Consider the following 22084-nt stretch of genomic DNA (forward strand, 5'->3'; position numbering starts at 1 on the left):
TTTAGCAAACCTTGGGGCACTGTAAGGTCTCTCTGATATTTCTGCCACTCCGTCAAATAGGGCTGTACAAATATGATCAGTGTCTGTCGCAATTATTAGTGAGGAACCCTTGCTCCAATATGGTCATGTATGCCTCCTTTCCTTAGGAAGTCAGTCTAAGAAAACAATTAGATCTCCAGCAGATGGAAAGGCCACGGTGTAGTACTCTGCTTTTACACAGGGAACAGACTAATTGAAGGGAAATAAGTACCAGTTTACTTGCTTTTGAAATACGAGTTGTACTTTTGGAAGTCAGGAGAAGGAGATTAACAAACAGCTCTGAAAATATGGTAAAAGCATGAGTTGGCAGAACAGGGAGATGTTTTTGGTTTTTTCAGTGATTATTCCCCAATCTGTACCTGAACCCCATACCCTCCTCGCCCACCTGCTGGAAAGTGGTTGCACAAACTATGTAGAATAGCTCTAAACAATGTTTCTTGGTATCAAACATAAAAGATGAGATCCCAAAAGAAGTGTTCTTGCCACATTTTGATTAAACAATGATTAATCTATGATGTGAATGCTGCAAATACGACATAGCAGATTCTCATCTAGTAGAAGTGACTTACAGCTCTAATTTAGGTAATTGATATCCAATTTTCTAAGGTCATAAATAATGATTGCTGTTCTTGTGTTTCTTGATTGCCTCGTTCCTAGCCTTTCACATTTGTGCCAATAGTTATCTACATGCTAGACATTTTAAAATACTAGGCACAGAGATTGATGACTTTATTTACCCTTTACTGTAAATACGTCTTTTTTCACTTCTTAGTAGCAAAGGAATCCACACTGTCTGTAATGAAAGCTAATTCTGCTCATCCGTTCCTCCCATTAAAACTACCAAAGCATTACAATTCTGATTTGAGAACAAATTAAATCACAGATCTTTCTGCCACATCTGAGGAGACAGACTTGCAGGAGATCTGACTGGAGACCCCTTGGAGTCAACATTGTTTTATGCATGTACGAGGGTTCCTCTGTGAAGGCCCAACAGCACTAAATGTGATCTGTCTCCTCTTTCAGTAAACCTGTGTGCTGCTTGGCTTTGTGAAAGAGCTGCTGTATATGAAAAAGGCAAGTTAAAACTGTGTTACATGTAGCTGAGCACAGAAACAAGGTTAAAACTGCTGTTTAAAGCTGGGCTTGAGTGAAGACTCCTGCATTTCAATTTTGGCTCTCTCCATGGTTCACCAGATCACCTGGATCAAGTACAGAATTCTTCCAAGGCCTCTTTTTTCATCTACAAATGGTGCATAAGGGGACTCTGGCAGATTTATCCTGCCCACGATGTGTCCCTGAAGCAGATTGCTGCCACCAGTTTCCCCTCCTTTCTCCTGAAGGTTACCATCACTGGGGCATCCTTATGTCCCTGCACGCGCTGTTCTCATTCACAGGCAAACAGATCAGCTTAAACTCTCCACAAGGGCAGCTGGCATTAGAGGGAGGCAAGGCCACCCTGCTGCTGGAGCAGGAATAACAAGACATGCCTGAAAGCATTGGAGTTGCTTGTTCAATAAAGACGTAACAGAGCCTCGATGCTCACCTCTGAAAGCAGCTGTCACGTTCAGTGTTCTATGAAGAGTGGCATGAACATACTCTTCTGCAAAATACTGTCACTTTTTTGTAGTTTATTTTCCTTTTCATGACTTTTTAGACTTTGTTTTCCTTTTTATGATTTTTTTTTTATACTTTGCTTTCCTTTTCATGACTGGCGGCAGTATGTGAAAAATTTGTAGCAAGATCCTAGTGCAAGGTCTGTCTGAAAAAAAGCCACAACTGAAACAGGACATCTCTTTCTGCATCCTGTGAAGTGAGCAAGAAGTTGTTTTCACGGTGGAAGGCTCTCATTTGAAATCTTGTGAGAAAAGGGAGAACCCTGAAGTCGCCTTGCATGCCCTGAACTCAGGCTGTGGCTTCAGTGAGGCACATTGGGAACGCTGACACCTGGCAAGTCAACCCTACCGTTGGCCTGTGAGACATATCCTCGCCATATCTAACCTGCTAACTTGTCCAAGCGTATTTCTGTAAAGATTGAGATGGGTTCAGCTGAAATCAGTGTAAATCGCCTGAATGCAATGCCTTGAGCTGCATCTCAAAAACATTCCATGTTTCTATGGAATCAGGTTACAGCGTAAAACTGTTGTTTGAGCTAGTTAGAGGACTATTACAGTTTAATGAAATTAAAATATGTTTTTCAGCATAGAGCTCTTGGCCAGCACTGCCATCCAACAACAGGGAAGCTCATACTGTGCTTAATGGCTGTGTTTATCAGCCAGAACACCAAGATGAAAGCACCAGGGTGTGGACTGGGAGATTTGGATTCTCTTTCCAGCCTTTCCAGAAGCTTCTCCTGTGATGTACAACTTGCCAGGAACGTGGTGCCAGATGAGCTCTTCCAGCTGCAGCTTTTTTAACCTTAACATGTTAGAGCTTCTGGTTCTTCTTCATATCCACTGGTGGAAATGACCTGAGGGAGAAGGTTACAGCCCTGTTAGATCTGCTGGTGTCTTTCCAGCTGTACCTGTTTCCTATCCTGCTTATATTTTCAGAGTGAGGTGGTGAGCAGCTAGGCACAGCTTCTTTTTAACCCTGACCAGCTGTAGCAGTTCTTGATTATACCCTTAAACTGGTGATGAATGCAGGTATCACAAAAATGGGTCACAAAAAGTGAATAAATAGGAAATCATAAATAAGTACAATGCCCGGAATCTTTCTGTGGGAAAGCTTTGGAAGAGGAGCAACAGTGTTCCTCATCTCCAAGTAAGCTACTGTCCTTTATTTCAAAGAGCTCAATTTACAGTTGAAAGCAATGAAGTGCTATTTCAACCAGTTATTTCTGGCAGAGCAAAGGTTTAAGCATTGATTCTTATTGAACTTTAAGAAAACTCTGTTTTGACTTCAGAGAGCTACAGAAAACTGCCTGCCCGGGTTTACTCCTCCGTAAGCACAGGCAATCACTCCTTCTCTGGGGTGGAAGGCTGGGGGTGGGCATAAATCTCCATTTCCCCAAGTGACTGACATTTCCACAAGTCCTGAACGCCTTGCACACTATGCTGAGTACCACTTGTGTCACAGGTGGGCTTCATCGCGGGGCTGATACTCAACACCACCAGGCAAAAACACAGACCCTCAGGTCACAGACCTTTTCTTCTTGTGTTGACAGACTCGGGTCCTTCCTATTTCTCTGCTTAAGACATGAAAGTTTGGAAAAAAAACAAAAAAACCAACAGAATCTCAATGGGGGGGAGTGTGAAAGAAGTAGTACATTGTATTTTTTTCCTCTGAGAGCTGTGGGGAAAACTGAAAATCTCTGTGTGTGGGAGGGAGGGGAGATTTAAAAGAAACTTTTAAAATGAAGTAGGATTTCTTAGAATTAACACTGAAACCGTTCACTGTAATGTTCTGAGCACTAACCTAACAAACAGTTGAAATAAAGTTGTTTTCCCCAAAGCTTAATGCAGGGCATTTCCAAACCACCTGCATTATAAATTCAAGCTCCACAGGCTGAACCACACATCGATAATGTTGTGCTGTATGAGAAGTAATATTGATTGTGATACCTCTTGCTTGTAACTAAGCTTTTTCCCTCAAAATGTTTTTTTTTGGAACTGCATTATATCAGTCTCTATTGATGCTGTTTCTGAGCCACGGTGGCAAAACCTTCCCTTCTGTAGTCAGCAGAAATTATGATTTCTGTTTCTCTTCACTCCTCCGTGTCAGTGGTATGTCAATGGTAAATAACACATTGAAGTACCATAGCATATATACAGGTTCTCCTCGTAGTGTTAATCAAAACTCTGAAGTCTGTACCCTTACATTCATTTCTGTATCCTTACGTTCATTTGACGTCATCTGCAAATGAAGTCCGTGCCTTGAGAGCACGATGGGAGAAGTTGGCAGGGCTTTCTGCATCAGCTCGGTTCTTTCCTCCCCTGCCTTCAGCCTTTCTCAAATCCATCTCTTGTGCTTAAAAAAAAAAAAAATCACTCCGCCTTGCTTTGCTTCACCCCAGTAATGCTCCCTCTCTTGCTTTGCGCTCCCCGTGTTGCTGCAACACCAGCAGACCAGTTGCATCGCTGTCTGGTCAAATGAGTCACCCAGGCAAGGTGTTCTCTGACCACTGAAATGTGAGATTTCTCAGCAGCTTGCAAGATTTGGCTCTTTTACCCATTTCTTAGAGGTCCATAGGAGTTATGGTGCTGTAGCTTCGTGCAAATCCAGGTCAAGGGACCATGCAGGATTGCCCTCAGCTCCCATGGGTTTCTCTCAGACAGCACCTGGGTTTGCCTTCAGCGGCAACATCTCTGCATGCACCGAGGTTCTTTGGCCAGGTAGCTCATGTCAGTGGTGCCCATGATCCAGAGGCCTCAGGGCCCCTGGGGAAGGCAGCTTTTGCACCTGCATCGTGTGTAGCGTTCAAATTTGAATCTGCATCAGCAATTCCTTCACATGTGAGCTCCTTCCCTGCTCCACGCTGTCATGCTCAGGGTGGAAGAGGATACCTGGGAAGCTGATGTGAAAGCCAGACCATGACAGCAGAGTTGCATCCTACAAAGCAACATCAGACACAAAACCTGCCCCATCAGGTTTATATAAAGTCTGGGGCTGGGGACCCTCTGTCAGTGGTCAGTAGTTAGCGTTGCTGCCGTTTGTGTCTGTTCAAGTGCTTACAGATCTGTAACATTTTTTGAAAATTCTCAGGATGAATGTCTCTTCCCTGCTCGGTTACTTCATGTCACTCTGTGAGGGTATCTGTACTCCCAGCCCAAGCAAGCAGATGTACTCGTTTCCTTAGAATTGCCCTCAAAATGAGAGGATTGAGATTTTCTCAAGTCTGACAGAGAAGATGATGCCAGGTGCTTCACTGACTGCCTTCTGGTTTGTTTACATCTCTTTTTATTCTTTTTTCTAGCTCAGCACATGAAGAAATCAGACCGCACACGCCAGCCGCGCTGGTTCAGCAGTGCTGGTGTGCCGACCCCGGCGCTGTGCCTGCGGTGAAGGTGTTGTGTCGCCCAGCCTGAGCAGAGCCAGCGCGCTGCCTGCCGCGCAGCTGCCAACGGGGGCTGGCCGGGCGTGGGGTTTGTACGCCGGTGCACAGCTTGCCTTTCATCTTTCTGCTCCACGCTCAAAACAACAAGAAGCACCAGTTGGTGAAGAAAAGGAGGTTGCGACAACACCCGCAAGCCGGTGTCCATCTCAACCTCTACTGTGTAGCCTTATCCGCTCTCCAACGCTCATCTCATAGCTATGTCATCTTTCGTTATGATTTTACTGCTCTGCATTAGCCCTGGCAACTAACTGGGTTGAGATGGTCGGTCAGGCTTATGAATAAGCATGAAGGAAGTGAGGACAGACATACCGCTGCTGTTGTGGCAGTACTTTGTTGTTCATTGGTGGCTGTGCTGTTGAGACAAATAAGTCTTTGGGTTTTTCTTTTTTTAGCAATGTTTTATAGAGCATTCTGATGCTGTTTGTTTAGGCAAACATAGGCAAGCAGGCATCTTTGTAGCATTACTGCAACATTTGCTAACAGAGAGCGAGGATAATGCAACAGATGCCCCGGATTTGTTGTGTTTATGCTTCAGAATGTGCTCATGTGGCGTTTCATAAATGCAAGAGACTTCAGAGGAGATCAGCAAATGGAAGCCTAGGCCAGTGTTGTCCAAGCAGTCTTGAAACTGGTAATAAATAAGCATCTGTATCCCCTTGTAGGCACCTCAAAAAGGGATTTAATTTTGAGAACAGCTGATTACCTGCTGCTCAGTAGCACTAAAAATCAAAGACAGTCCAATGAACTGTCTAAAAAGAGCTTTGGGTGCCTTGTGTTAGGCCTCCAGGTTTGAAGCTTCAGATTTTTAATCAATTTAAGAGTGGCTGTGGAAATGCTGCAGTCATTAAACTATCTAATGGCACTTACTGTTTGTTTACTTCCTCAGGGAATCTGTAAAGGTCGGTTTCTGCCCTCTCTCCCTTGGGAGCGCTTGCTGCATAAGCCATGGGGGCTTGTTTCTCTCCCCACTGAACGACACTTGGCTCTGACAGGGAGGTGAGTCTGGCTTCGCTGCTTTCCTCTGTCCCCAGTAATGCCTAAGCATATCTGGGTTTCTGAAAATACTTGTGTCAGTCTTGCAAACACAGCCAAAACACATTTGTCTTACAGCAGATACACTAAGTGCAGAGAATATTGCCATGCAAGCCCGTCTGTGTCCTTTGAATGCGTTTGGAAGGATGATACTAGAATAATTTGCTGGAATTGCATGAAAAAGCTAAACAAAGGGTTCTATTAAAGTACTGACTGTATATTGCCAATGATAGGGAATTTTTATTCCCATATTCCTTTCTTACTGTGCTGGTATCAGCCAGGACCTTCATTATCACATTGGACAAGTCTTCATCTCTTTGTGGGGTGGGAAGGGGGATATATGTACAATGCGGGTGGCTCCAGCCGTGACTTTTATCCCTGCACTATTGGTGACCATGCGTGGACCAGTCCAGCATCCAGGGGCGTACAGGGGACAGAGCCCATCTGCGCAGATGCGGTGGGAGGGCCAGGCCTGTAAATCTGTGTCCAGCTACACAAGCAAGTTATCAGGAGACAAAATAGGGCATGGGTTTGCTGGCCAAATGTGTACGCTTGTCCCAGGACCAATATGAGTAACGTACCTCAGTTTGATTGAGGGAAAAGTCGCTCTGTGCACACCCTGCGGTACAAGCCTGGAGAGAGCAGTTTCCATGGAGCAGCCGATGTGCTGTAAATTCACACCATCTCTCACCTTGTAGAGCCGTGCCCAACAGCTGCTCTCTGCTCTCAGATCAGGTCAAAAGGCATATCCACCGTCCCACCTGCAGATATCGCCAGCTCCCCGTGCCTCTCGATGGAACAAAGCCTTGCATTACTTCCAGAGATGCTGGGAAGAAAGGGAAATGCAGTTGAAAGTTTAAGGGGAATGTTTTTGCCTGCACTGTTCTAAGTAACCTCCTGTCTTTCTCTGTCCAGGTACCTGTGACTCTCGTCCATAGGTGAAACTGCTGAGAGCAGCTGGAGGACCAAGGGCATTTTGATTGCCCCATGCTGTTGACGGCCTAATTCTTAATTATACTGTCTTGTGTTAGCTTTGCCAAACTCAACAGTTGTGCCAATGATAGATCTCTCTCAAAATTGGAAATTGTTTCTATTGTGTTTTATTTTTCAAGAAAATGAGTGAACCCATAAGAATTCCCTGCATTTCGCTCTGTGAGATGTAACTTCAGTCATTTCACCACTCCTGAGAGTAAACGAACTCCCTACTGAGTTATTCATGACCCCTTCTCAGCCAGGCTGATGTATATCTGATCACTTCCTCAGGCTGTTGTGAGGAATAAATCAAGTGTCTCCCTTCATGCTGAGTGCTGGCACACCACAGAATTTCTTTGGGACTCTACAAAGCAGAAGAAAAATCAACCCAAGCCAGAATCTGTCCCACATCCCTGATGAGCTACCGAGCTTTTTAGCTCTCAGACCAACTCTCCTCATTGTGCCTCTGAGCCCTGATGCTCTTCTTTATTCTGCCTCCTAAAACTCATTTCTTCCACCCTGCCCATACATAATAAATCGTGATCAGCCAGGATATAGCATGCTGCACTACATCGCCGGCTGATTGTATCACTCTGTCCCTGGAGCTCTCTCGCTCTTCCCGTTTTACTGCTCTGCTACACTGGGTCGTGTCTGCTGTAAATTTGTAGATTGTAAATAGTTGGGGCTGGTATCCAGCTTCTCTGTGCATCATCTGGTGTGCTCTGGGGTGGAGTAAAATGCTTGGGAGCAAAAGGAACTGGGGGACAGCTTGCTTAGCCACTAAGCAGGGCTGATGATAGGAGTAAAACGTTTGTTCTCAACCGTAAAGGTATCTTATGGAGGGGTCACAGCCAGAGCACTGCAGCAGGCAGGCTGGTGCTGCGTCGAGACTGAACCCTCCAGGGTATCAATCCGCCTGCTACTACTTTTGGTTTTTTTAGGATTCCTTTGATGCACAGTGGCTTACAAAATGCACGAGGTTTAAAGGACATCAGCACTGAGATGTTCTAAGCCAGATGAATCCCCTCTCTGTGAATGTGCAGGCACCTTGTAGGTGCTGGGTGAAGGAAGAGAGCTTTGCAACGTCCTGCTCAAAGCAGGGAGTCCTGAAGGACGATCTTGAGGTGGGAAAGAGGGAAGAGAGAGAGGGAAGGAGTAGAAAAAGGAGAGCCATGGCCAAGCCTTGAGCCTGAAAGACAGAGTTCATCCTGGAGAGTGACACTGGTGAAAATGCTGATGGTGGGTTTGGGGAGGCAGCTCCAACAGAGAGCTCTGACAGACAGACAGAAATCTGCCAGCTTCTGCCTTTACCCCAGGAGTGGCTCTGGAGGTGGCCGCATGCAGCCACGATCCAGAAATCTCCACATAGCCCCTCACCTTTGCTTCGGAGGAGATGGAGACTGTCCGTGTCTGCTCACATGGAGTGAGGACCTGCTGTGGCACCTCCCCGTGGCTGCAGAGCACATCCCAAAACCGGCAGGATCCTCTGCAGCAGCAGGAAAGGTCCATCACGCCAGGTACCCAAGAGAAATAATAAGGGTATCCCTGCAGTCCCATGAGACGTATCCAGAGATAAGCAGATGCTCTGCATGGAGAACAGGCTCCTTGGGTTAAATCATGTGTTTGGTACCTTCCTGTCCCTTCTGGGCTCTTTGTAGACTCTCAAGGGGACCCCAGCATGTCTGGGATTCCACCAAGGCTTATTTTTACATCACTTGTTCCACTTGAGTCAAAGTTGCTTCATGGCAGCATCTTAGCCCCTAGTATTTCACAAGTTAGTCTCAGTTACTGCCACAGGACTAGACCAGTGGGGCTAGGGACCTGCCCGCATCGATCTTCGCAGCCTAAAGCGGAGGCAGCCAGGCTGGGCTAGCTCTGAAAGCTGCCTCCTCGGTCCACCTAGTCGGAACCGAGGAAAGCCAGGGCGTTGCAGATGGGTTAGGGGTTTCCGCAGGCCACAGCTTGCATGGTCTGCACCGGCAGGCTCCCCTCTGCTCCAGAACACGGAGGACAGGAACAAAAACACCAGGGAATAAATACGATTGTGTTACCCATCTGGCTCGGAAAAGCAGGCAAGTTTGGGTAAAATCTTTTACGGGATCTACTGAAACCACTGGAAATGCAGACAAAAACTCCAGCTCAAGGTCCCACCCCTTGGCTGCACCCAAAGTCTGTCGCAGCCACTGCTGCTACCGTGAAAACAGCCCTCCTCGGTTTGCGGTGATGAACAAATGACACTAAAGGAGCGGGGGAGCTTCGTAGTTTCTCAAACTTTCCAAGCCTACGTGCACCGTGTGCCGGCTCTGCAGAGGGCAGCAGCTCGGTGCAGCTGCAGAGGATGCTGCTGCCGCATCCAGCGGCCGTGCAGGGGTCTGCATTCAGCTAAAACCAGCATGTAGATCTAGGAACCCCTTTCCCTATGGCTATACCATCCTCCCAGGGTGAACCCCTGCCGTGCCACACTGTCCCAGTGCAGGTTTGGGACTGAAGAGTGGATAACGTGTATTTTCTGTGGTTCCTTTTTCCCCTACAGGCTCCCAAAACAGGTTAGAGGGGTAAAGGCTTTGTATAAAAGGGTAATTATTCACAGGGAAATTAATTCTCATGGAACATGTAAGGTGTTAGCAAGTAAGAAAGGTGCTTTACCCAAAATGACCATGTGTTTTCTGTGAGGCTTTGTTATGGGTAAAATGAAAGGAGCAGCAGAGCGCAGAGGGCACCAGGCACTGACCCCTTCCCAGGTGGGTTGGAGGGCTGGGGGGAGAGTTCGACCTCCCGTCCCGAGGGTAAAGGGGATGTTTTCATGGTGCTTGGAGGGGGAAAAAGGGTTCCTGTGGTTTTAGACAGTGATTTATTTATTCACGTTTTCATGAGCTCAGTTATAATGTGTGCTCCTTACAGAGAAGTGTCTTTATCAAACCCATATATTGAAGTTTCACTTTTCTTTAAAAAAAGTATGCTGTGGCAATATGCCACTTCTTTGCACTTCCCAGCCTGGTGATTGTGAAAAGTGGGGGTTTTAACTCATTTCTTAAGCTAGCCCAGCAGTTCGTGCTAGATTAAAGGCCAGTTCTTTAATCTTTTTATTTCAGCCTGGATTGCAAAGGGCTTTTTGTCTGCGTAAACCCGCCCCATTCTCAGAGAGAGCAGTGTCTCCAAGATGAGATCAGGCACAGGGGCTGGAAATGAGGTGGCTGATATATTTTTTGAAATTGCCAATGGTTTTAAATCATTTGGGACCCCCATGTATATTTTAAGGCTCCTTCTGGATTCAGAGGCAGGGGGGTGATGCAGGATGGGAGAAGCAGAATGAAGTGGGGAGCAGGTTTGTGCACCAGCTCAGAGCCCCGCTTTTCAGCCCAAGGCAGAAATCTTTGTGTTTCAGTGAATATTCTGCAGGCAAAAAAAAGCGAGTGATTTTGGCCTGTAAAAGGGAAAAAAAACCCATCTTTTCTTTTTACCAGAATTTCTCTTTTCCAGTGTAGCCGTAGTTACAAGCCTGGGTAGCGAGCAGCTGAGCAGGTGGCGATTGAATAGGCAGTCTGTCCTCTAACAGACAAATTTTATTGAGTACATGCACAACTAGGCAAAGCAAAGCGGTGATGTCCAGGCTCTGAAAACAAGATCTCACCAATCCGTTGGCCAGACGTCCTGGGAGTCTCGGGAACCCGGAGATGGTTGCTGCAAAGGTCCGTGTGGATTCAGCTCCTTTAAGTCCAAGGTGATTACAGGATCTTTCGTTCTGCTCATCTTTTATCATCTTTCCAAGTCTCTGAGGCTGGTAACACCTCTGCCATCTTCAGTGGGTGCTTTTCCACGCTCAGGCGTTACATTCCCTTCTTTTTCCTTCCAAAGACGCTGTCCTTGGCTTTCCTTATCCTGTTCTCCTCTGCTTAAGGAGTCTTAAATCACACAAGAGCAGCTTCTTCACATTAACATTTGGGGATGGGAGGTTCAAAGACAAGTTGTTCATGCTAATTCTTGCTCTTTTACTGTGAGGGTGATCAAACACTGGAAGAGGTTTGCCCAGAGAGGTTGTGGAGTCTCCATCTGTGGAGATAGTCAAAACCCAACTGGACACAGTCCTGGGCAATCTGCTCTAGGTGACCCTGCTTAAGCAGGGGGGGTTGGACTAGATCATCTCAAGAGGTCCCTTCCAACCTCAACCATTCTGTGATTCATGCCAACCGCAAGCTGCTTGGCCTGCCCTCCCCTCCTGGATGGCCCTCTTATAACAGAGGAGGCCATCCCTCACATCAAGGTCTGGTATGGCGTGTGTCCCCACCGCTCAACGCCTACTGGGTTGCAGCCAACAGCGGAGCTAAAAGTTCTTCTTGGTGGCAAACACAGAGGCCAACCCAGTCTTGCCCTTGACTATGGTAGGAGGCGCTTGGCCAGCCCCAGTCCTTTCACCTGGTTGTCAATGCAGAGCTTCACCTGCCTCATCCAGTAACAAGTCGCTACCATGGCAAAGCACACGCAGATTTGCATTAGCAGGATAACTACAACGGGGTGCAGCAGCGTGTTGAAGATGCCGGTGGCTGTGGGGGACCAACCGAAGAAAATTTCCCACCAGTGGTGTTCTCCCACCCGCTTAATTCGTTCCATGACCTGTTTTATAACATTACCATCGTGATGCACAGTTATTAGGATCTTTTTAGCTTCTGCCTTGGCATTTTCTAACAGCTGCTGTAAATTTGCATGCTCTAACATTTCTTTTACAAGTGACAAATCCATACCGATGGGGGTTGGGGTTATACTACGATACAAGGTATAGTTTCTGATTAGCAACTGGCTAGTAAACACAGGCGGTTTATACACAAAATCACAGCCTCTAATAATAGCGACATTGCAAGCACACATATTCGAGTCGTTAAACACAGTCTGATTATAAACGTCATTAATTTGCACGTATTTACACATCGTTCTAAAACAGACACACCCTTTCCCTACATACGCTAACACGGTTTTATTACTGCTCTGGGGATTGATCTCAAAATGACACACCCCTTCTTTGGTGTCAAAGCAAACATCGCTCGCCTTAAGGGCATCATCTTCGCATATGAATCCCAGCCCCCTTTCCAAAATGCAGGCTTCCAAATCTACCGATTGCCATTTCCCATCAGATACCCTCGCCCACATGCGGTGGTCCAGGGGATAGACCACGGACCCGTTTGTGTTAACCCCCAGGGCCACGATGGGGTAGACCTTTTCGATGCGGGCCTCCGCCACGGTCAGGACGTGGGCGATGACTGCATTGAGGACCTGGTCGTGGGTGAAGTTGACGAGCCTCCACCAGGCTTGGAGCTGCCGCTCCTTCTCTGTGGCTGCATCCCACACAATCTTTCGGATCTCGGTGGGGAGGACGCCATTGTCACCGTCTCTCAGGATACCTGCAACAACACTCTGCACCCACATCTGGGCCTGGATGCAACTAAGAGCAAGAGAGACATTATTTTGTTCGATGCCCAGTGCTCGCAACAACACCTGGTGGTCTTTTTCACTTATTTGTTCCCAGGTGGGCAACACCTCTGACACAAGCCACTGCCCCATCCCGAGGCTGGCAAGGGATGAATTCAGGGGGTTGAGGAGGCCCTGCACACCCGAGGTGACAGCTTCCAACTTGTTGGCCAAGACCTCAACGTTCATGCTGTTGAGGACTCCCAGCCCGGCACCTCCTCCTCCCAGCGCCGTGGCCAGCAGGTCTCTCCTGGCCCGGGTCCCCTGGATAGAGCGGCTGTGGAGCCAGGCCAGCCAGCCAGCGCTGAGGGTGGATAGGAAGGGGGTACAGCGCGGTCTGACAGATGAAATATTAACAGTGGACAGAGACAACACCACCTTCTTCAGTGACCGGACAGGCCCGGTCAACAGTTCTTGGATGTGATTTTGCTTGACTATGTAAGGGCCTATTTTGGAAACAAAGGGGCGCAAGACAGCAATGATGGTCAACTCTTTTCTAAATCCTTCAGGGCCTCCTATCCACCACTTCCCTCCAAGCTCAGGGGACATTTCTATGCTCAGGTTTCCTCGACACCACACCTGGAGGTTTATGACCAGGTGTGGGCAGTATCCATAATCCTGATTATACCATGAAGCCTCTGTGCCTAATTCAGATCTATTAAGCGTTTTGCTCTGACGGAGGCAGTTTACTGGCACGACCCACTTGCGGCCGTTAGGTGCAGTGATAGTAATGGTGGTGCCATCAATTTGCATCGGATCAGTTATACTTTCTTGGGAGTATTTAATTTCCAGTTTTACTTGGTTGCCAACTTCGGCATATTGGGCTGCATGCCAGGCCAAAAAATGGCACTTTGAGATCTTAACGGCAGCAAAGGAGCGTGGCATGGTGCTAATCTTGAACTTAAAGGACAGCCCCACACTGTTGTGTGCCCAGAGGCAGACCACAAAGACTGGCTGGACCAAAGTAAAATTGCACCAACAGTCCAATTTTTCCACAGCACAGTTTTTTTTCTGATTCTTCTTAGTTTTTACTTCGGTTACAGAGATTTGAGTTACTTGCTGGTGAGTGGAGCCATTAATTACCCTGCACCCTACCTTTATTTCTTGTCCCACCTTCCCCAGCAGCTGTGGAAGTCTGTTTGTGCTATCCCAGCTCCACTCATTTTCCAAGTACACCTCTGTCCCGTGCATAACCACTGTTGACAAATTTAAGCCTTTGTTAGAATTTAATCCCATGCTTCCTGTATATTTTATGTGAGCTTGAGACCAGGGCCAATCAGTCCCAATTTTTGTGTACCTCCTAACCCTGTGCTGGGCTGTGGCCCATGTGTTGAGGTGCCTTTCTAAGTGGGAACGACTGACTTTTTGTCTGAGATGCTGAGGAGTTGGTTGGGCGCTCAGCGCTATGCACATACCAGAAAGCAAAGTAAATCCTGCAACCAGAAATTTGAAAGCATTTTCCCCGCAGCGCAAACAGGGCTGGTGATGCCACGAAGTTCGCCCTTCCCGCCGGTCACAATCGCCTTCCATTTTCCTTTATCTGCAAAACATAAGCAAGACGGGCTCTCCAGCCCCGTTAATTTCCCTTCCATGCTTTTAACTGTGAAGAATGGAGCCATTTTTCCTGCCTTTTCGCTCCCTTTCTGATTTCTACCTGGTACATGGAGGCGCTGGCCTTGTTCACAACCCTAACGGGCCCCATCCATTGGGGTCCCAGCACCTGGTTCTTCTCTCTAACCCCCCGATACTTTACCAGGTCCCCCGTGCTCCACTCCCCAGGGTGCAGCAGCTCTCCCAGCTGCTTATCCATCTTGGGGATGTTGGTTTCCTGCACTGAGGAGAGCTGGTGGTACATAGCCAACACGGTCCTCAGCATGTCTTGGACCCATCTGTCTGTCAGTACGCGGGGCTGCAGTTCGTCTGGCGGCTCCCCTCGTTGCCACCAGTGTCCTGGCAGCTTCGGATCTGTTGCAGGAGGCAGCTTTTGGGGAGAAGGCGCGTGAGATGCCACGGCCCCCCGTAACGCCAGCAGGACCAGAGGGAGCTTCTCATCCCAGTCTTTCCTTTGCTGGTTCACGAGCTTCCTCAGCGCCGTCTTCAGTGGTTGGTTGGGCCCCTCCGCCGAGCCGGGCTTCTGGAAATTCCCCGTGATGTGAAGCTTTTGCTTGATGCCCAGGGCTTGGCACACCCCTTTTGTGACTTCTCCAACAAAGCGTTGGCTGTGGTCTGAGTCGATCTCCTTTGGGACGCCCCACCACGAGAAGACGTGCTCTACCAGGATCTTTGCAGTTGCGCTGGCTGTTTTGTTTCGAGCTGGAAACGCTTCCACCCACTTAGTGAAGTTATCACTGATCACCAGGCAATACTTGTTCCCTTGGGCTGTTTGGGGCAAAGGGCCGATAAACTCCATCTGCAGCTTGCTCCATGGCCCAGAAATCCTCTGGTGGCCCAGGAAGACTTTGGCTGTTTTGGCGTCGGGGTTGTTGGCTGCGCATGTCAGGCAGTTGCTGACGTACCTCTCCACATCCTCTCTCATTTCAGGCCACCACCCAGTGCCCTGCAGCCTCACCATGGTCTTGTCCGTTCCCAAATGCCCCTGCTCGTGAGCCAGGGCCACGAGCTCCGTCCGGACGAGTTGAGGCACCACCCAGACCGGGAAGTCCGCCCCCGCCCTCTGCGCCAGGACCAGCCCCGAGACATCCTTCCACACCTTGCACCCTTTATACTCCCCACCCTGCACTAGCTCCAGGACGCTGGGGTCTTGTGCCTGCAAGCCCAGCAGGTCCACGCTCTGCGAGCGTCTGCTGGGAGCCACTGACACGGAGCTGTTCTCGGAGGGCTTGCTGGCCTTCCACATCAGCCCTTCCTTCGCACCTTGCTTGGCTTTGGCGTCCGCCTCCTTGTTCCACTTGGCCTCCTCCGTTCCCTTCTTGTGGGCCTTCACCTTGATGATCTGGGCTGGGAGCACCCTCTGCTCCGCCAGCCTCGCGAGGTACAGCAGCTTTCTGGCGTAGGTGACGGGCTTGCCATCAGCTGACTGCATGTTCCTCTCCCTCCAGAGCGGCAGCCATTGCAGTGCCACCCGCACCACCCAGCCCGAATCCGAAAATATGGCCAGGGGCTGGTCTGCCGGCGTGTTTTCCAGGGCGGCCGTCACAGCCACCAGCTTGGCAGCATGGGTGGAGTGTGGCAGGCACTTCCCTTTCACCACCTCCCCCGTGCCCCGGTTGACAGCGGCGTAGCCGGTGTAGCGTTCCCCTTTCTCATGGTAGTTGGACCCGTCTACAAACCACACGACGTAGCCTCTCTCCTTGGCCTCTGCCAGGCTGAGGCCGCTCTCAAAGAGGGGCGCCTGCTGCAGCTTGGGCTCGTCCGGGGTACCCCCCGGCTCCTCCCCATCCCTCTCTCCACTGATTACCACCCCATAGGTGCCAGGCGAGGGGTCCCCAGGGACCTCCTTGTCAGTCAACGCCAATGCCCAGTTGGCCATCCTGGGGCAGCGCAGGGGACCCTCATCCCCTTTCCCTGACAAGACATACCTCACCGGGGCACGGGAGGTCCTCAGCAGCACCGGGGCCAACCCCACCAGGTAATCCCAGTGCTGCAGGGCCCAGGTCAAGGCTAAAACCTCCCTCTCATAGTCAGTGAACTGCTGCTCGGCCGGTGTCAGGAGGCGCGAGGCATGGGCGACAGGGAGGAGATGAGCACCGTGCTGCTGGCCCAGGGTGGCCTGCAGCCCCCTCCCCGTGCTGGCCAGCTGCAGGATGTAGGGTCTGTCCCCTCGGGGATGCACCAGCACGGGAGCTTGCGCCACACTCTCCTTTAAGATCTTCACTGCCTTGTCCTGCTCCGGGCCCCATTCCCAAGGGGTGTCCTTCTTCAGGAGATGGCAGAGGGGGGCAGCTTTCTCTGCATAGCCCTCAACAAACTCCCGGGAGAACCTCAGGAGAGCCAGGAAGGACCTCAGGGTAGTGGCATCGGCCGGTGCCGACACCTTCTGTATTAGCTCGACCCTCTGCTTCTCCAGTGAGCGCCCTTCCTTCCCCAGGGTCACCCCTAAGTAGGAGACCTCCTTCCAGCACAGCTGGGCCTTTGTGGGGCTGATCCTGAAGCCCGTCTTCTGGACAGCCTCCAGTACCTCCGCCAGCACCTCCAAGTTCTCCTCCTTTGTCCGGGTGTGGATGAGGACGTCACCAGCGCAGGACAGCACACTCTCCCGGTGGCCGAGCTTCTCCCACATCCTCGCCACGTGCATGTGGCAGATGGCAGGAGCATTGTGGAAGCCCGGGGGAACTCTGGCGAAGGCAAATTGCCGTCCTCGAAGGGTGAAGGCAAACTTGCGCCAGGACTCGGGGTGCAAGGGGATGGCGAAGGATGGGCTGGTCAGGCTGAGCACCGAGAACCACTTGGATCCCCGGGAGATGGCCGCCATGATGTCAGGATACTTGGTCACTGCAGAGGTCCGCAGCGGGGTGACATGGTTCAGAGCACTGAAGTCAACTGTTAGCCTCCACGTTTTCCCATCAGCTTTCCGCAGGGGCCAGACTGGGGCATTGCTGGTGCTCTGCTGCTCCACCAGCACCCCCTGCTCCAACAAGGTTTTGACTGTGTCCCACAAGCCATCCTCAGCCTCAGCCGGGTACCGGGGCTGCAGCTGAGGAGGGGGATCTGGCCCTTTGACTGCCACGGCAGCGTCAATCTGCCCGCAGTCCAGCTTGCTCCTCGCCCAGACCTGGGGGAACTGTTCCGTCACCCGTTTCACTCGGGGCTCCCACTCAGGGGGGACCAGGAGCTCGGGGGCTTTGACCGACATCACCCTGTGGCTTGCCGGGATGACAGGCGCATCACTTTGGGGGCAGCGTAATAGTGCTTGGTTTGCCAGGTCCACCACCACCCCCATCTTTGTCAGTGCAGAGATGGCTAAAATTCCCGGCTTTCCCTTCATTTCCATTTTTCCAAATTTTTCAGACCCTTTGGCAGTCCCAATTTCAAAGGGTATGGGCCCTGTGAACGGCACTGATGATTTTTGGCCGTTTGGCCCTGTCAATTCAATAATTTCAGAGGTTTGGAAGAGCCCGGCTTCACCGGGGACCATATTCAGAATTGAATAAGAGGCACCAGTATCAATTAACATCACTTGTCCAAGCACCCCTCCTCCAATAGTTATATCAACTATCAGGCGCCCCCATGAATCGGTCTTAATCGGTGCCACAAAAAGGGGCGATGCGGGTGCCTGGCAGCCCTATTGCTGAGCCTTAGACCCTGGGTCAATCGGGTTGGAGCTGCTGTGCTTTTTGGTCTCGTGCAGGGCCAGTTTTTGCAAAAGCTCTGAGTCTGGCAAGCCATCTATATCCTCCTGCTTCTCATATTTTATCAAGCGCTTCCTCAGCTCGGCCCGCCAAGGGTTGGACTTCTGAAACCTCAGCCCTTGCTGGTTCTCCTTCCCCGAACCGCCCTTGCTGTCGGGATCTTTTCGGTTGTCTCCTTGCATTTTTCTCACCCCCCCATTTTGGAAGGACATGGCTGAGGTTTTCCCTTTCTTCCCCCCCAGCATGTACCCTGGGAACGCCTGCTTTTGCAGCTCAAAATTCTGGGTCAGGATCTGCTCCAGCTCCAACAGCGGCTTTCTGGCCGCATCCCCACCAGCAATCACCCGCAACGGAGGGGTCAGCCCCACCACCAGTGGCTCCTTGAATTCAGGCCTGTCAAAATCAATGGGGGAGTCCTTTGAGCCAGGCAGCCCGGCCATCTGGTAGAGCATCTTCTTACGGTTAACATAGGCGTCCGGCCGCTCCTCAGGGTTTTGCTTCTCCTGGTGGAAGAGCACTAAGGGGTTGACCTCTGGGAAGAACACCTTCAGCACGGCCAACTGGACGTCCCCGATGTCCTGGACGTTGCCCATCTGCACATCCCCTGGCAGTGCTGTGAAATCATCTGGTTTCATGCACTTTCTCACCACGTCTATCAGGTCGCTCACCGAGTTGCTGTTCTGGCACCTGGGCAGCCGCTGCGCCTTGGACAGCCAGTTGACTGCCGTCTCCTTTGTCAACGGCCCCAGCATCTTCCCCACTGTTTTGAGCTGCTCTGGGGTAAACCAGAGCACAGGCCTGTTGGTGTCTATGGCCTGGAGCGGGCCATGGCCAGCCGGCTCATCAGGGGGGTTCTTTTTAATTTTGGAAGCCTCCACCTCCCCTCCCTGCAGCTGGCACACCTCCTCCCGCAGAGGAGCGTAGGGGGATGGCCTGGTGGGGCCGTTGGCACTCCACACGTCATCCTCGTAGTCGTAGTGGGGCGGGTGTGGGTCCAGGGAATCCTCCCCTTCTCCATTCCCGAACTGGCTCCTCTTGCCTTGGATGGCAGCCACAATGCCCCTCGACACCCCCAGCTCTGCCTGCAGCTCCTGGATCTTGGCACGGCATACCTTGTGATCAGGGCCGGTGCCCCGGTCGCGCTGGATGTCCTGCAGGACTGCCCGCACCGCGCTCTGGGCGTCATGGGTCTCCCCGATCCACTTCCCGACCTCCTTCTCCAGCTCCTCCGTTTTCAGCTTCTCGTAGCCCAGCTTGCTCTCCAGCCGGGTGATCTCCACCGCATTCCGCAGAGAGTCCCCGCACAAGCCCTGCACCTCTGCCCGCAGGTTGTCCACCTGCATTTTGAGCTCTCCCTTGGCCTGCTCCAGCGTCTGCACACTCTCAAGAGCCTCCTTCAGCAATTTGGACAACTCTCTGCCCACCATCAGCAAACCTTGCAAAGCCGCTCGCTTTTTGCATTTGTTTGTGGGTTTGGGCTTTTTGGTCTCCTCTGACCAACTCTCCCACTGCTGGCACAGCTGCTGGTACGCCTCCGGGCCCTGGAAGGCCCCCGGCGACCAAATTGGGGGAAGGCACTTCTGGAGCACAAACTGCTCCAGCTTCCAGTTGCTAACAATGTCGGTCATCATAGTAAGGGGAATGAGATCCAAGACGGCTCCGTCTCAGGGCAAAGCTACCATAACACCAGCACCACCGACCTGCCCACAGAGGGAGGCTGCAACCCCACAACCCACCCCTCCGAAAAGCCACCCCGGGGGGATGCCGAACCTGGTAGCAAGGGAAGGGGAAGGTGGGGACTGGCGGCCGTGGCCGAGCGGGCAGCTGCCGCGACCCGCCGGCTGCCGGGGAGGGGATGGGGAAGGGACGTGGGAACGGGCGAAGCGAAGCAGAGGAGTAGTAGGACCCCGATAATAAGATCTCACCAATCCTTGGCTGGATGTCCTGGCAGTCCTGGGGACGTGGAGACAGTCGCTGCAGAGCTCCGGTGGATTCAGCACCTTTAAGGTCAAGGTGTTCATGAGGTCTCAGCCAGGTGGCTTTTTATAGCCATGGCAGGTCGTTGTTTGGGGCTGACAATGCCTCTGTTTACTTTCTCGGTGGCTTTTGCTCCTGCAGGTGCTGCATCCCTCCCCCTGTCCTCCCAAGGACACTTTCCTTGTCTTTCGTTATCCTCTTTGGCACTGATTAGGGAGGCTGAAATCACATGGGAGCTGCTGCTCTGCCCCTTATCTATTTTGTGGGGGCCCAGGATTAGTCACCGCTCGCTCATGCTAACCTCTGCTTTCACCAAGTGCCCTGAAGAGGGAGAGCTGGAGCCTGTCCCCTCAGCATCCATCTCCCAAAGTCCCCCAATGGCCTCCTCACTTGCTGCACACACCGTTAGTGCCTGGGTTTTGGGGGGAGATCACACATGGGGCTCACACCTGACACCTGTAACACACGCCATCCCCCCAAACTCCTGCTCCAAGCACAAACTGCTTGCTGGGGGGGAGACAAGATGGTAGGAAAATTCATACAATTTGTAGTTTAGATCCATTTTGGCTTCTGGACTTCGAAAGCATCATTTTTCCATGCCAGAAACCAGCACGCTGGTATATACCTCGGGGGTACCCCACAGCGTGTCAGGAGCCTCAACTGTGATATTGCTTCAGCTGAAGTACAGCTGTAAATCTGCACCTGCAAAGGCAGATGGACCCCCCCCCAACCTCGTCCTACAAACCACATCTTAGCTTGGAGCAGTTTAGAAAAGAAAACTCAACCCACCTGATTTTTTTTCTGCCATTACACTAAGAAAAAGGTAGTACTCGTCTTACTCAGTGAAAATGCTATCATTTTCATTGCTGCTTTTCCCCGTAATGAAATATGCCAGAAGCTACACCCTTCTCTGGAATAAAAATAATTTAAAAAATTTAAAAAGCAAAAAAGCGTTCACCCATGGCTGCTTGAGTCCTGGGGAGTTTCCATCCAGCAGCCCTTTATCCTCAACAGGCCCTTATTTCCAGGTCCTGTGGTACTGGCCGTGTTGGACCAGGCTTGAAGCTGAGCACTCCTCCCCAATCCCAAAAGTCAGCCCTTTATCCCAGAAAGCACAGAGGGAATGGATTTTTCCTTATTTTTATGGCAACCGTTCCTCCAACCTGGCATTTACAGCCCAGCTGCAATGACCTCTGCTGCAACACGGGACTTTAGCAGAGATGAAACCCCAGGCAGGTCCTGCTTCTTGTCTGTAGACTCCTTTCTTCTACCCCTATGCTTTGCTCCAGCCCCTCTGAGAGCAAACACTTTGCTGTAAGAAACCCATCATAAGGAGAAAATAAAAAGTTGAAAACGTAACGAAGCTGGTGAAAGCGCAGGGAATTAGTGTCGGCATGGTGAGGTACGTGGGATGTGGGCTGAGAAAAAGAAGAGGGGATGTTTCCCCCTGGGATGGGTGAGGAGACCCACAGGGTGAGCACCAAGATGGGGCAGGGAGCTGGCTGGGCTGGGGACTTCAATTGTTGTCTTTTATTTCAGAAAAAGAATAAATTCCCTGTAGAAATTGTGCAGCCGAATAAAACAATTACACCAAAATTCAGTGATCCCCCCCCATCTTGGCCCAGCCGTGAGCCAAACACTCGTGATTAGGAGCTGCTGTACCTCAGCAAGGTCACCAACAAATCTTGCTTGTGTTAACAGATCAGTTCAACTTACACTCTTCTTTCCTCTCCTATTTTCTTCCCAGGACAGCAGCCCCAAACAATGTGGGGATGTGATAAACAGCAGCTGCTCTCCTGCGCATTGTCACAGTGCTTTTGTTTGCGTTGGCGATGGGCTGCCAGACAAAGGCATCCCACCTCCAAAATGTTTTCTTGCAGGAGCAACACCCAGTCCTGAGAACAGCTTGGCTGCCGGTAAATAGCTCAACTGCGTATAAACAGCAGCTTCAAAAAAAATTAAAAATTAATCACTGTTCCAACACACACATTATGCTTTTACATTGCAAATATACCTTTTTCTTTCCATAGGAGACACCCTATAGGTAAAAGCGCTGCAGGGAAGCATCTTTACAACTGCTATAATGGCCGGGGGAATCCTCCCAAGCCAAAATATCTGCTTAGACAACCCAGAGTCACCAGCCTTGCAGCAGCATTTGGTGCCCAGTGTAACATGCCCTACGTCCAAGATTGTAACGATGACAAAAGCCACCTCTGGGAGCACTTTGGTCCTGGCCAGGAGG

General features: G+C 50.6%; 3 protein-coding genes across 3 annotated transcripts; all 3 read right to left on the bottom strand.

Annotated features, from left to right (window-relative positions):
• Positions 1 to 10641: 10641 nt before the first annotated feature.
• LOC104018533 (uncharacterized) lies at positions 10642 to 19918 on the bottom strand. Its single transcript, XM_009471687.2, has 2 exons — positions 19791 to 19918; positions 10642 to 14096 (listed from the first exon to the last, which is right to left on the bottom strand). The coding sequence occupies exon 2, from the start codon at positions 14084 to 14086 to the stop codon at positions 11471 to 11473; it is 2616 nt and encodes an 871-aa protein (XP_009469962.2). The 5' UTR covers positions 14087 to 14096; positions 19791 to 19918; the 3' UTR covers positions 10642 to 11470.
• LOC148051331 (protein NYNRIN-like) lies at positions 14133 to 17369 on the bottom strand. The gene has a single exon (XM_087736433.1). The coding sequence runs from the start codon at positions 17367 to 17369 to the stop codon at positions 14133 to 14135; it is 3237 nt and encodes a 1078-aa protein (XP_087592559.1).
• LOC148051332 (uncharacterized) lies at positions 17786 to 19881 on the bottom strand. Its single transcript, XM_087736675.1, has one exon. It carries the CDS (start codon positions 19494 to 19496, stop codon positions 17799 to 17801), a length of 1698 nt encoding a protein of 565 aa, XP_087592801.1. The 5' UTR covers positions 19497 to 19881; the 3' UTR covers positions 17786 to 17798.
• Positions 19919 to 22084: the final 2166 nt, after the last annotated feature.

This window comes from Nipponia nippon, unplaced genomic scaffold, assembly GCF_047370975.1.
Source record: "Nipponia nippon isolate SJK-2023a ecotype South Korea unplaced genomic scaffold, ASM4737097v1 scaffold_6, whole genome shotgun sequence".
Classification (NCBI taxonomy): Eukaryota; Metazoa; Chordata; class Aves; order Pelecaniformes; family Threskiornithidae; genus Nipponia; species Nipponia nippon.